The sequence below is a fragment of the Cucurbita moschata genome, unplaced genomic scaffold, assembly GCF_002738365.1.
Source record: "Cucurbita moschata cultivar Rifu unplaced genomic scaffold, Cmos_1.0 Cmo_Scf00044, whole genome shotgun sequence".
NCBI lineage: Eukaryota > Viridiplantae > Streptophyta > Magnoliopsida > Cucurbitales > Cucurbitaceae > Cucurbita > Cucurbita moschata.
In genome coordinates, this window is record NW_019268560.1 from 2,224,466 (window position 1) to 2,237,069 (window position 12,604).

At 38.1% G+C, this 12,604-nt stretch overlaps 1 protein-coding gene across 1 annotated transcript; it reads left to right on the forward strand.

Moving 5' to 3' along the window:
- Window positions 1-4,355: 4,355 nt before the first annotated feature.
- LOC111434114 (auxin response factor 6-like) lies at window positions 4,356-10,676 on the forward strand. The gene is made up of 14 exons (XM_023071426.1): window positions 4,356-5,508; window positions 5,808-5,920; window positions 6,096-6,194; window positions 6,277-6,333; window positions 6,421-6,576; window positions 6,658-6,742; window positions 6,855-6,945; window positions 7,702-7,866; window positions 7,945-8,067; window positions 8,231-8,306; window positions 8,405-8,549; window positions 8,684-9,792; window positions 9,890-10,080; window positions 10,201-10,676. Exons 1-14 carry the CDS (start codon window positions 5,466-5,468, stop codon window positions 10,397-10,399), a joined length of 2,652 nt encoding a protein of 883 aa, XP_022927194.1. The 5' UTR covers window positions 4,356-5,465; the 3' UTR covers window positions 10,400-10,676.
- The last annotated feature ends 1,928 nt before the right edge of the window (window positions 10,677-12,604 follow it).

Genomic DNA, 12,604 nt, shown 5'->3' on the forward strand with positions numbered 1-12,604 from the left:
CCTCATTCCCCATTCGTCGTTCAAGACGGGTCCGCACGTGCCCAATTTTGGTTCATGAGACAATATTTTCGTCTTCTATTTCTTTTGGAAATAAATAAATAAATATTCTTATCTTTTCAATTTCCACCCACCGTCACCTCTCTCTCAATAATTTGAGGTAACCATTTTGAGCAATATTTACAATGCATGCCATGGTCGGTGTTAAGTTTTTGAGGATTGCATTCCCTTGTCGACTTCTCTTTCACTCAAAGTAAGAAGGGGTCGTTGTGACCTAGCTCGAGTGTAGTGCGCTCAATATCGAAAGGATCCCTTATATTTTCGTTACTCGATACTAAAAAGATCCATTTTTCGTAACAAAAAAATATTTGAGATCTCTAAATCTCATTCGAATGAGATGCAAAAAGTTTAAGAGTTTGGAAAATGGAATTTATTAATAGTTGAAATGAAGAGAAGGAGGTGAATGTTGGGAAATTAAAATATTGAGGACCCACTAAGAGAAGAGGTATCAAAATGCATGGAACCCAGCTATAAGTGGTGACATATTTCCTCATTTAATACCATACTTTATCCAAAGGGGTCCATGACCCTAAATCTCATGTGAAATCTTTTTCCCAATTACCCCTTTCTTAATTCTACCTTCAATCTCTCGTTTTTACTTTCAAAATATCTATAGTCGAACAATTTCTTTTGTTGTTTAAAAATCGTCGGTTATTCATTGACAGCAAAGCTATTTTGATTCTTCAGTTAAGTGAATTCTAGTGCTTGAAAGGAGCGGTGTTCCACATGAAAAGCCTAGTATGATTCGTCCAAGAAAGCTTCTCACTACTCTTATGGACGTCGATGGGTTTGTGTGGAATCCCACATCGGATGGAGAGAAGAACGAAACATTCCTTATAAGAGTGGAGAAACTTCTCCTTAGTAGATGAATTTTAAAACCGTGAGGTTGACGGTGATACGTAATGAGCCAAAGCGAATAATATCTACTAGCACTGGGTTTGGATGGTTACAAATGGTATTAGAGTTAGACACCAGTGTGCCAGCAAGGACACTAAGCCCCCAAGAGGGTTTGATTGTGAGATCCCACATCGATTGGAGAGGGGAAACGAAACACCCTTATAAGGGTGTGGAAACCTCTCTATAGTTGACGCGTTTTAAAACCGTGAGGCTAATAGCAATACATAATGGATCAAAGCGAACAATATCGACTAGTGGTGGGCTCCTAGACGCAAGCCTTCACCTCCGAAGATGACGTCCTAAATGCTCAAGCCAAATTCTTGATGATAGTGGTGATATCAATGTTGGGTTCGTTTAACTCTAATAAGTCCCTTCGCTTCTACATGTAATAGGTTCTTAAACTTGTTGCTTAACAGGTGATAGATCGCGTAAACACAAAACTAAAAGTTGAAGAACCTATTAATACATAACTAAATTTGAACCTAAATGAAAATGAAAGGTTTAGTCGAAGAAAAAGATAATAGAAGAACATGTGCTAGGGCCATTTTGTTTCCAATTCTCTTGCTTTAAGATATTAAGGCCGACTTTGGTTCCTATCCCAATCCACATGGGTGTAATCAATGAAAGCTTTTGATATGAAGCCCACTTTTTCCAACCATGTCAATATACATTCATCTCAACACACAAATTAGGAAATTAATTTATAATATCTCTATTTTCATTCAATATTCCACTTAATTATAAATAAATTCGACCTATCCCTCCCTTAAAATACAAAAAAAACTATCAAATGGGTTCGAGTAATTTCAATTTTTTTAGCACACAATTCTCGGATACAAACATCTGAACAATCGACCTTAAAAAAAACAAATTTACAATTTATTAGTATAGTTTGTGGGTTTTTTTTATTATTCAAACTTTTAACATTTTTATCGAAGCAATATATCAATCGATTAAATTACGTCGGGATTCATGTTCAAAGCGAGTGTGATTAGAGGCGTGGGGGCAAATTCTACCACAACCTATACCTGAGAAACGACCAATTCAAAAAGCAATAGTGCGTCACTCAGCCTTGGGTCCCGTCATAACTCTTTTGGGTCCCCCATTGTCCTCCCTATCATTTTTATTACTCATTCTCTTCGTATTATTACCCTAACAAAAGTAATATTTTTCTAAAAAATATCTCTAAACTTCTAATGTTTCGATAATAGCCATATAACTTTAAAAAAAAGTTTTAAAAATACTCTTATAGTTAGTTTTAGATGAAAATCATTACTTCATTTCAGAAATAAGTTGATCACAAGTATGCTCTTAGTACTATGTCTAAAAATTAAGTTAACTCTCTTTATTTTTAGATAATTTTTTGTTAACCTATGAATATTAACAGTTTATCAATTATTTTAAAATATTTTAATATTATTTTAAAAGGTTTATGAGATTCTTGAAGCCTGACATGGTAAGAGTATTTTTTATTTTTAAAAAGTTCAAAGAGTTATTTTTAAGATTTTAAAAAAATTAAAAGTATTAATAAAACTTTTGAAAATTTAAGAGGGTGCAAATGAAACTATTTTGAAAAAGTATTTTTTAAACAAAATATTATAAGTTTCATTTTAGAGTAACTGTAAGGATATTTTTAGATTTTTTTTTAAATTTAGGGATATATTATAGACAAAGGACAAAATTTAAAGGATTTTTTTTTTTATTAATTTAACATATTTTTATTATTGTTGACTAAAAAAATTAAAAATACTTTTAATTTTTAAAATTTTGTCAAAATAACAATTTAGTCTCGGTTCTAAATTGTTATTTCCATAATAGTTTACAAATAAAAAAGAAATTAAACAAAAATTTATTTTAAAAAATATAATAGAAGTTGTTTGCAGTATATTAATATATTAATAATCAATTAAAAAAAAGTAAATAACACAAAATAACAAAATAAAAAATTAAATAGTGTTAAATTTTAAATAAATATATATATATTTTTAATTCTATTTTTTACTAGATTCTTCTTTTTTAAGAAAAAAAAAAAAAAGAAAGATACCACTCCACATATTTCCAAATATTAGGTAACAAAATAATGACACATTTATAAAGAAAATTTGTGATTGGTGGGAATGAAAGGAGGAAGGGAGAAAATTGAATAAGAATTAATTATTAAAATGTTATGTCATTGTATGGTCCATTGACCCTATTAACATAGATAGAGTAAGATTTGTATGAGGTAGACACGACACGCACCCAATCGCTTAGCAATAATAACTCAATAGGCCCTCCCGAAATACATCGCTACATTTCACAAATTTGACCTATGGTCCAACCACATAATTTAACCCGCTAAACTACGTTGCTCTCAAGTTGACGACTCTCGATTCTATTCAACACCCACAAACAAATTGGTCAGGTTGATCAAACTGCAAAAATATTAACTTACGAACACGCTCGAGTTTAATTTAATATAAATCTTTTATGATTAAGCTACCGAAAATGAAGGTACACCCAATTGAAATATGAAGTAACTTTTAATTTTTTAAATTAAAGAGTCGATTTGTTAAAATAAAATTAAAGAAAAATAAAGGGGTAAAAGTGGAAAAGTGGTGGGGACAAAGGGGAGAAGCAAGTTGCAAGCACGGCTCTCACTGTAGTTACTCGTTACTATGTATAGTGTAGATAGTACACCATCCTAATTATATCATCCACATTAATTACTATTTTATTTTTTTTATTTTAATTATGAGGGCTATTTTAGTAATTTACTTCACTCCCCAGTCCAATTCATTTATTTTGAATATTTTAATTCTAATTTTAATATGGTTAAATATTCTACCCATTTCAACAAAATATTTGAGTTAGATATATCAATTTTAATATTCCATTTGAAAATAAATTATTCATATTTATATTAAATATAATAGATTATTTTAATTATAACTTGTTTTTAATACAAAATTAAAATCTAAAAAAAAAAAATGGTATTTATTCATAAATATTGTAAATGGATGTGTTTGAGTGGTTTGACCTATCATCCTAAGTCAAACCAACTTAATAATTATTAATAATTATTAGACGATGATGACGAGTTATAAGATAACAGTAATCTTTCATATTCAAAATTTTGATCAGGATTAAAAATCTTAATTCGACTCATGATATCTCAGATAACACAAGTTCTTTTAGAATATTTTGTCCTCGTTTATGTATTTTTTTAAAAAATTTTAATTCGTTTGAACGTTTTCTTAGCCATCTTATCTATAGATCTGTTTCTAACTGAGATTTTGATTTATTCATGTATGAACGGAGAATTTAATTAAAAAATAAAATTATATATATAAAAAAAAAAGAGAGGAGGGTATTGCAGAAAGAATTCAGAAATCCTTGTTATCTCTCTCGCCTTCCTTTTGTTCTCATCGTCCTCGCCATTAAAATTCTGACACTTTCTCTCTCATCCGAATAAAACCCTTTCTCTTTCTCTCTCTAGCTCGCTCTACAGTGCCCTTTCTACTTTTTCTTCTCCCTCAGATGAAAAAGACAGCAAAAAATAATGGCGGTTGTGCGTTGATTGATTGGAGCAAAGCGTCCTGACCCATAAAGCAGGAAAATAAAAAAAGAAAAAAAAATTAAATAAAGGAAACATTTGGAGCAGAGCAGAAAACAGAGGAGTCAGAGGCAGAGTGAGAGAGAGCTTGGGAGAATGGTAAAGCAACAGTGGTTCTAGGAGAGAGCTTCGCTTAGCTTAGCGTAGCTCAGCCTGAAACATTTGTTTTAGTACTCTCACCACCATTATTCAACCCATTACGCCTTCTATTTCCATTATCCAGAACAGAGCTGAGAAACCCCCGACCAGAGGAGCTTGCTTTGATGTTATTTCATATTTTGTTGTTTTTGTTTTCGTGGGTTTTCGTTTCTCTTACTATTTCCTCATCCCCCTTTGTGTAGAACCCACTAATCGCCTACTGCTTTATGGGTTCTTGTTAATATCAGAAATGAACATGGTGGGTGGGAGGGTTGCTATTCTTTGGTGTTCTTCTTCTTTGAGATCTGGGTTTTTTCCCCTTCTACTAAATATCGCAAGCTTTCATGTTCTTACCCTGAAGATCTGGTGGTTCCTTGGCGTTTCTGGATCTTTAACTCTGTAGTAATCCCAGTTCGAGAACCCTTTGAGAATCTGTAATCTCGGGGCCTGGACTTGGGTTTTGTGAAGCTCAATCTGCTGGGTTTTTCTTCTAATTGTAAATTAAAGATCGGTGAAATCTTGGGGGGAGCGTTGGCGCTGATTTGAAGCTTCGGATGAGGCCCAAAACCACTTTGTTCTGTTGCGAAACCGGCTTCGGTTGAGGATTCTAGAGTGGTCACCAAGTTTCTGTTACTGTACAATTTGCAGCTCGTTTAGCTTGAAATTGCAATGGCGCTTTAGTTTGAGTCTTCTGGGTTGCGGATGTGTTCTTGGAAACCGCATTAGCTCTTTATTTATCTCTTCCATTTAAGCTTTGAATTGAGTAGTTTCTTCGGGAATGAGGCTCTCTGCGGCTGGTTTTAGTCCTCAGCCGCCGGAAGGTACGCATACTTCCAACTGCTTTCCCTGAATTTTGTCTGCAACTCCTCATCGATTCATACCCTTAACGTTTTCATTCTTCCTTTTTGGACCAACTGCGGAGACTTTCATTTTATACTCGTTTTTTGACCTTGGATTTTGCAGCATCATGCTAGATTTATGTCATTTTCCTGCCCTTTGGAGTCTTGTTTAATATTTTCATTCTCTTTTCTCTTCTCTCTCTCCAATTGAGTGGTCCAGCCATGGGATTTCCCAATTGGAAGCATTGCCCTTTTTTATGAAATTGACATCAATTTTGCAGGCGAGAGAAGGGTCCTGAATTCCGAGCTTTGGCATGCGTGCGCGGGTCCTCTTGTTTCTCTGCCGGCTGTTGGCACTCGCGTTGTTTACTTCCCTCAAGGTCATAGTGAGCAGGTAACCAAACTCCTCCATGATATCAATCTGTTTTGCTTGCTATCTTCTGGAGATTGATATGATATCTCATCTAGGCTTTGACATAAGACACTTGACTATGCATTTGATTGTTGTTCATTGACAAATTCTTCATTTCTAATGCTTTTAAGCTTATACTCACTTGTTTTCTATCTAGGTTGCTGCATCTACCAACAAAGAGGTCGATGCCCAGATCCCGAATTACCCGAGTTTACCGCCACAACTCATCTGTCAGCTTCATAACCTCACAATGCATGTAAGGCTTGATAGTTTGGTTCTTCTGGGTCTGGTTATTATAGGCCATGCTTCATTTTAACTTATGAGCGTTTGAACTTCAGGCAGATGCTGAGACAGATGAAGTATATGCACAGATGACTCTGCAACCCTTGAGTGCTGTAGGACACTTTCTCATTTCTGGCATTTGATGATTACTTGGCCTCACAGTTTTGATTTTTAGTATGAATTATTACTTTGTTATGCAGCAAGAATTGAAAGAAGCCTACCTTCCAGCTGAGTTGGGGTCTCCAAGTAGGCAGCCAACGAATTACTTTTGCAAAACTTTGACAGCTAGTGATACGAGCACACATGGCGGTTTTTCTGTTCCTCGTCGTGCTGCTGAAAAAGTATTCCCCCCTTTGGTAAGGACACTTTAAAAGTCTTGCAGTGGTCATTGCAAATGATAGTTCATGATTTCTTCTGATGATATTGGTGCAATGCAGGACTTCTCCATGCAGCCCCCAGCTCAAGAGCTGATAGCGAGGGACTTGCATGATAATGAATGGAAATTTAGACATATATTTCGTGGTGGGTATTCATTTCTTCTTTGCTTTTAATATATATGAAGTTGGGCTTGGAGAAATGGAGAGCTGGCTTCCATGTTTTAATTGCCTCGACGTTCTTGATATGTTTGTTGCAGGCCAGCCTAAAAGACACCTTCTAACAACTGGATGGAGTGTGTTCGTGAGTGCTAAAAGACTTGTTGCTGGTGATGCTGTTCTTTTTATCTGGTATGCATGCAGTGTTAACTCATTTTTTTAGTTCTTTCTCTTCGTTTTTTATGGCATGATTGCTTAAACTTTTGGTTGGAGTGTGGTGAGATCATTGATCATGTACATTTCTTCTTGGTTCATTGTTTGTGATCCAATTGCATTATTGCGAGATCCCATGTCAGTTGAAGAGGGGAACAAAACATTCCTTATAAGAGTGTGAAACTCTTTTCCTAGAACACGCGTTTTAAAACCTTGACGGGAAGCCCGAAAGGGAAAGTCCAAGAAGAATGATATCTGATAGTGGTGGGCTTGGACTGTTACAAATGGTATCAAAGCCAGACACCGAACGGTGTCGTAGCTTTGCTGATTAAGAGGATGAACGGATTGTTAGTATATAAGCCCGAAAGAGAAAGCTCAAAAAGGACAATATTTGCTAATGGTGGGCTTGGGCCGTTACAAATAGTATAAGAGCCAGACACCAGGCGATGTGCCAGCGAGGACGCTGGCCCCTAAGGGGGTGGGTTGTGAGATCTCACATGAGTTGGAGAGGAACGAAACATTCCCTATAAGGGTGTGAAACCTCTCTCTAGCAGACGTGTTTTAAAACCTTGAGGGGAAGCTCAGACAGAAAAGCCTAAAGAGGACAATATCTACATGCATTGAGCTTGTGCGGTTACAATTCTTGCTAATCATTTAATGTCAATCAACCAAAGCTTTCTTATGCTATCTGCTATAAAATCATTATCTATGCAATGCTGACCTTATTTTCTTCAGGAATGAGAAGAACCAATTACTCCTCGGAATCAGGCGTGCAAGTCGACCGCAAACCGTGATGCCTTCATCTGTTTTGTCAAGTGATAGTATGCATTTGGGGCTTCTTGCTGCAGCAGCTCATGCAGCTGCTACCAACAGTCGATTTACCATATTTTTTAACCCAAGGTCTGAAGTTTCTTTGAATACGAATTTTTGATCTTTTAGTCTACATGTTCTTACACTATAAGTTGGATTTCTTATCAGAGCTAGTCCTTCAGAGTTTGTCATACCACTCACTAAATACGTGAAGGCTGTCTACCATACTCGTGTTTCTGTTGGTATGCGCTTTAGGATGCTGTTTGAAACGGAAGAATCAAGTGTTCGTCGGTAGGTTCGGAATGTTAGATCTATATCCTCTATGTGTATCTTTCTAGCTGCATTTTAGTTTCGCTGCAGTTTGCTTTCAGCTTCTTTAGTTGAGTACCGACGTTTTGATAACTGGGATTCGATGTGTATTCATATTTTCGTAATATTTCTTCGGTGTATACAGCTACATGGGCACAATCACTGGCATTAGTGACTTGGATCCTGTAAGATGGCAAAACTCACATTGGCGCTCGGTCAAGGTTAGGAAGCACAGTTTCGATCTGATGTGGTCTCAACCAGTTTTCAAGTTTTCGTTCTATAAATCACGAACTTCCCTTTAATAAGCTGACCGATGCAGGTTGGCTGGGACGAATCAACAGCAGGAGAGCGGCAGCCAAGAGTGTCCTTGTGGGAAATTGAACCACTGACAACATTTCCAATGTATCCATCTCCATTTCCACTTCGGCTGAAGCGACCATGGCCAACGGGACTGCCTTCTTTCGGTAAGTTAGCACCATCACTCCAGCATCAACAATGTGTCAACATGACTGCATTTTACTTTCTGTTCTTCCTGGTGTTTTGATATAGACAATGAAATTCATACTCATGTTAACTCCTCTATATGTTTCTCTCTTAGGCATCAAGGATAGCGACCTCGGAATGAATTCTCCGTTCATGTGGCTACGGGGAGATAATTGTCTAAATTTTCAGGGAAACGGGGTCTCACCGTGGATGCAGCCAAGGCTTGATACATCCATGATGGCAATGCAACCTGACATGTACCAAGCCATGGCTACTGCAGCTCTTCAGGAGATGAGGGCAATCGATTATTCGAAAATAGCACCTGCATCTGTTCTGCAATTCCAGCAGTCCCAAGGCCTTCCTTGTCAGTCTTCTTCCTTAATGCAGCCTCAGATGATGCATCAGTCTCAACCCCAGCAGGCGTTTCTACAATCCATTCAAGAAAACCAGCAGCATCATCTTCAGCCACAATTGCAGCCCCAGCAATTCAATAATCAACAACAGCAACCAAGGCAGCCACAGCCACCGCAACTCGATCATCAGCAGATTCCTTGTACGATACCGGCGGCTATATCTCAGTTTGCTTCATGTTCTCAATCCCAGTTGCCGTCCCTGCAAACCATCCCTTCCCTTTGCCAACAACCGAGTTTTTCCGACTCCAATTGTAACCCTGTAACTACTACTGTTTCCCCATTGCATAGCCTTGCGGGGTCGTCATCTGTTCAAGACGAATCGTCTCAGCTGCTTAACCTTCAAAGAGCAAATTCAATAATTCCTTCAGCTGGTTGGCCAGCAAAGAGAGCTGCTATTGACCCTCTCACTACTGGAGCTTCTCAATATTTTCTGCCTCAAGGGGAAATTTTGGGAACATCACAGAGTAGTATTCCTCAGAATACTGTGGCATTGCCACCCTTCCCTGGAAGGGAGTGTTCTAACGATGACCGAGACGACGGTTCCGATCCACAAAACCATGTTTTATTTGGTGTGAATATAGAGTCTTCATCCCTTTTAATGCAGAATGGGGCGTCACACCTTAGGGGAGTCGGCAATGACAGTGTTTCTACAACTCTACCTTTTTCTTCCAATTATATGAGCACTGCTGGTACCGATTTTTCTGTGAATCCAACCATGACATCCTCAAATTGCATCGACGAGTCGGGTTTCCTGCAGTCTCATGAAAATGTGGGCCAAGTAAACCATCCACCCAATGGAACCTTTGTCAAGGTGATACAACATTAGTTTACATACTTGTTTACATGGTACTATAATGTGGCCTTGTTAGTATATGCTGAATCCATCTGGCCACACATTTTTTGTACAGGTTCACAAGTCAGGGACCTACAGTAGGTCGTTAGATATAACCAAATTCAACAGCTATCCTGAGCTACGCAGCGAGCTTGCTTGCATGTTTGGCCTAGAAGGCGAGTTGGAGGATCCTTTGAGATCAGGCTGGCAGCTTGTATTCGTTGACCGGGAGAATGACGTTCTTCTCCTTGGTGATGGCCCGTGGCCGTAAGTGTTGCTTGCCCCTTCTCCATAACTTCCATCATTAGTATTTGGTTTATTTGTTGTTACTTTTAGTCAGTAATGTGGGGCATCTGTATGAACCATGAATTCTTTTATGCATATCAGGGAGTTTGTAAGCAGTGTGTGGTGTATCAAAATACTTTCACCAGAAGAAGTTCATGAAATGGGCAAACGAGGTTTAGAACTTCTGAACTCTGTGCCAATTCAGAGGCTCTCAAACAGTACCTGTGACGACTACGGTAGCCGACAGGACTCGAGAAATTTAGTTTCAGGGATAACCTCTGTCGGGCCTCTCGACTACTGAATGACTTACCTGGTTACAATCTCTCTCCTTTAATTTTAGCAGTTTCTTTAAATTATTCTTCATATGAGGTTGTGGAAAAAGCTACAGAAATCTAGTTTGATGCTTATGAGCTAGTACTGTAATTATACATTTTCGTTTTTCTGTTCTGTACTATCTTATATTGACTATACACTAGTATTAGGACATCCATATTTCATTCCAACAAGACTTGAGTTTCGTTTGTAATGACTCAAATTGTATAAGTAAGAGATTTCATATTTCATGTTGTTTTGAGAAACTCTTCACTAAAGGAATGCTATCAGTTGAACCATCACTTGTGGCTTTTTGAGCTTCAAGATTTGTTGAAATCCAAATGAAAGTGTATGCATGGGTATGCATAAGTGATGCATAAGTGAGATTGTGAGATCCCACGTCGATTGGAGAGGAGAAAGAAGTGCACAAGTGATGCATAAATGAGATCGTGAGATCCCATGTCGGTGGGGGAAAGAAGCATTTATAAGGGTGTAGAAACTTCCCTAGCGGATGCGTTTTAAAAACCTCGAGGGAAAGCCCTAAGAGGACAATATTTGTCAGCGGTGAGCTTGAGCTGTTACAAATGATATCAGAGCCAGACATCGGACGGTGTGCCAGTGAGGACACTGAGTCTTGAAGGGGGTGGACACTGGGCGGTGTGCCAGCGAGGATGCTGGATGTCACAATCGCACTTTTGATGGTAGCGGACTTGTGATTGTGCGGCATTCACTTTCCAACGACAAGTGAGCTAAACCAATTCGTTCTTGCCTCGCCTACGGCCAAACAACGTATGCTCGAGCCTTTGGCCTCAGTTTTAAGAGAAGGTTTTAGAAAACGAGAGCAGAGAGAGATTTTTGAAAGAGACGTTATATAAGCAAGCAAGAGAGAAATAACAACGGCTCACAGTATATAATTTTGGGTAGGGAGAAGTTGACAACTAGTCATAACCTCCTATAGTACATTTTGAGACATTTTATGTCTGACAGGCCTAGACATGATATTTCTGAAACGTCATACTTCTTAGAAATACAAAAGTAAAACACTAGAATATGAAAAGACATAAAGGGTTGGGCTTGTCATGGGCATGCGGCCATGGGCAACACGCCTTGAACGAGCATGACCGTGACACTGGGCTCCCCTATGAGATCTTACATTGGTTGGAGAGGGGAACAAAGTATTCTTTACAAGGGTGTGGAGACCTCTTCCTAGTAAACACGTTTTAAAACTTTGAGGAGAAGCTCGAAACGGAAAACTCAAAAGGACAATGAGGAAACGAGGCAACGAGGAGGAGAGGAATCAAACAAAAGTAACGGTACTTTATGCATAGTGGTAAAAGGGCATTGAAAGGAGATGTCTGCATCAAAATGAAAGTGAAGGTTGAAATCCAAATAAAATTTACCTCTTAGATTCCATCACCATGGTCCCTTTCCCTGAGAGCGAGCATTGTTTTAAATGCAGTTTTGTTGATAAGCTTAAAGATAGGTCCCAGGCCCACACTGTTTCTTAATCTCTTGGTCTGATGCTTTTGTAAATTCCTGATTCCCAGACAGCCTCTGCACTTTGTCTCAGCAGTGGTTTTAAGTTGAAAGCTACTACTGCAGTTCATAAACATGTTGGTTGAAAGAGATAGCATCCATATTGAGAACTTTCTAGTTATGTTTCATCTTACTTTAATGTTAGAAATTCTTTCTTTAAAGTAAAAAGCATGAGATCCCTCATCGGTTCGAGAGGAGAACAAAACACTCTTTCTAGCATGCGTGTTAAAAACCTTAAGGGAAAGACCATAGAGAACAATATCTACTTGTGGTGAGCTTGAACTCTTACAAATGGTATCAGAGCCGGACATCAGGCGGTGTGCAAGCGAGAATGTTGGGTCCTTAAAGGGGGGTGGATTATGACATCCCACATCGATTGGAGAGAGAAACGAGTGTGAGTGAAGCAAAAGAGAGGCACATGGTGGGACTTGGGATGGCCAAATTGTGTATAAAAGGTTGTGTAATTTGGATGCATGCTGAGCAAAAGTGACGCTTTTTTCCCCATTAAAAGGAAAAAAACATGAATGGAATGGTGACAATGTAGGGCACCATCTCCAAAAAGAAAAGGCTTGTGGGGTTTGCTTCATAATTGTTCTCTCCTAACCTACCACACCCTTTTCACACTCTCAAATGCCATTCAACCATGAATCCAAGCTAC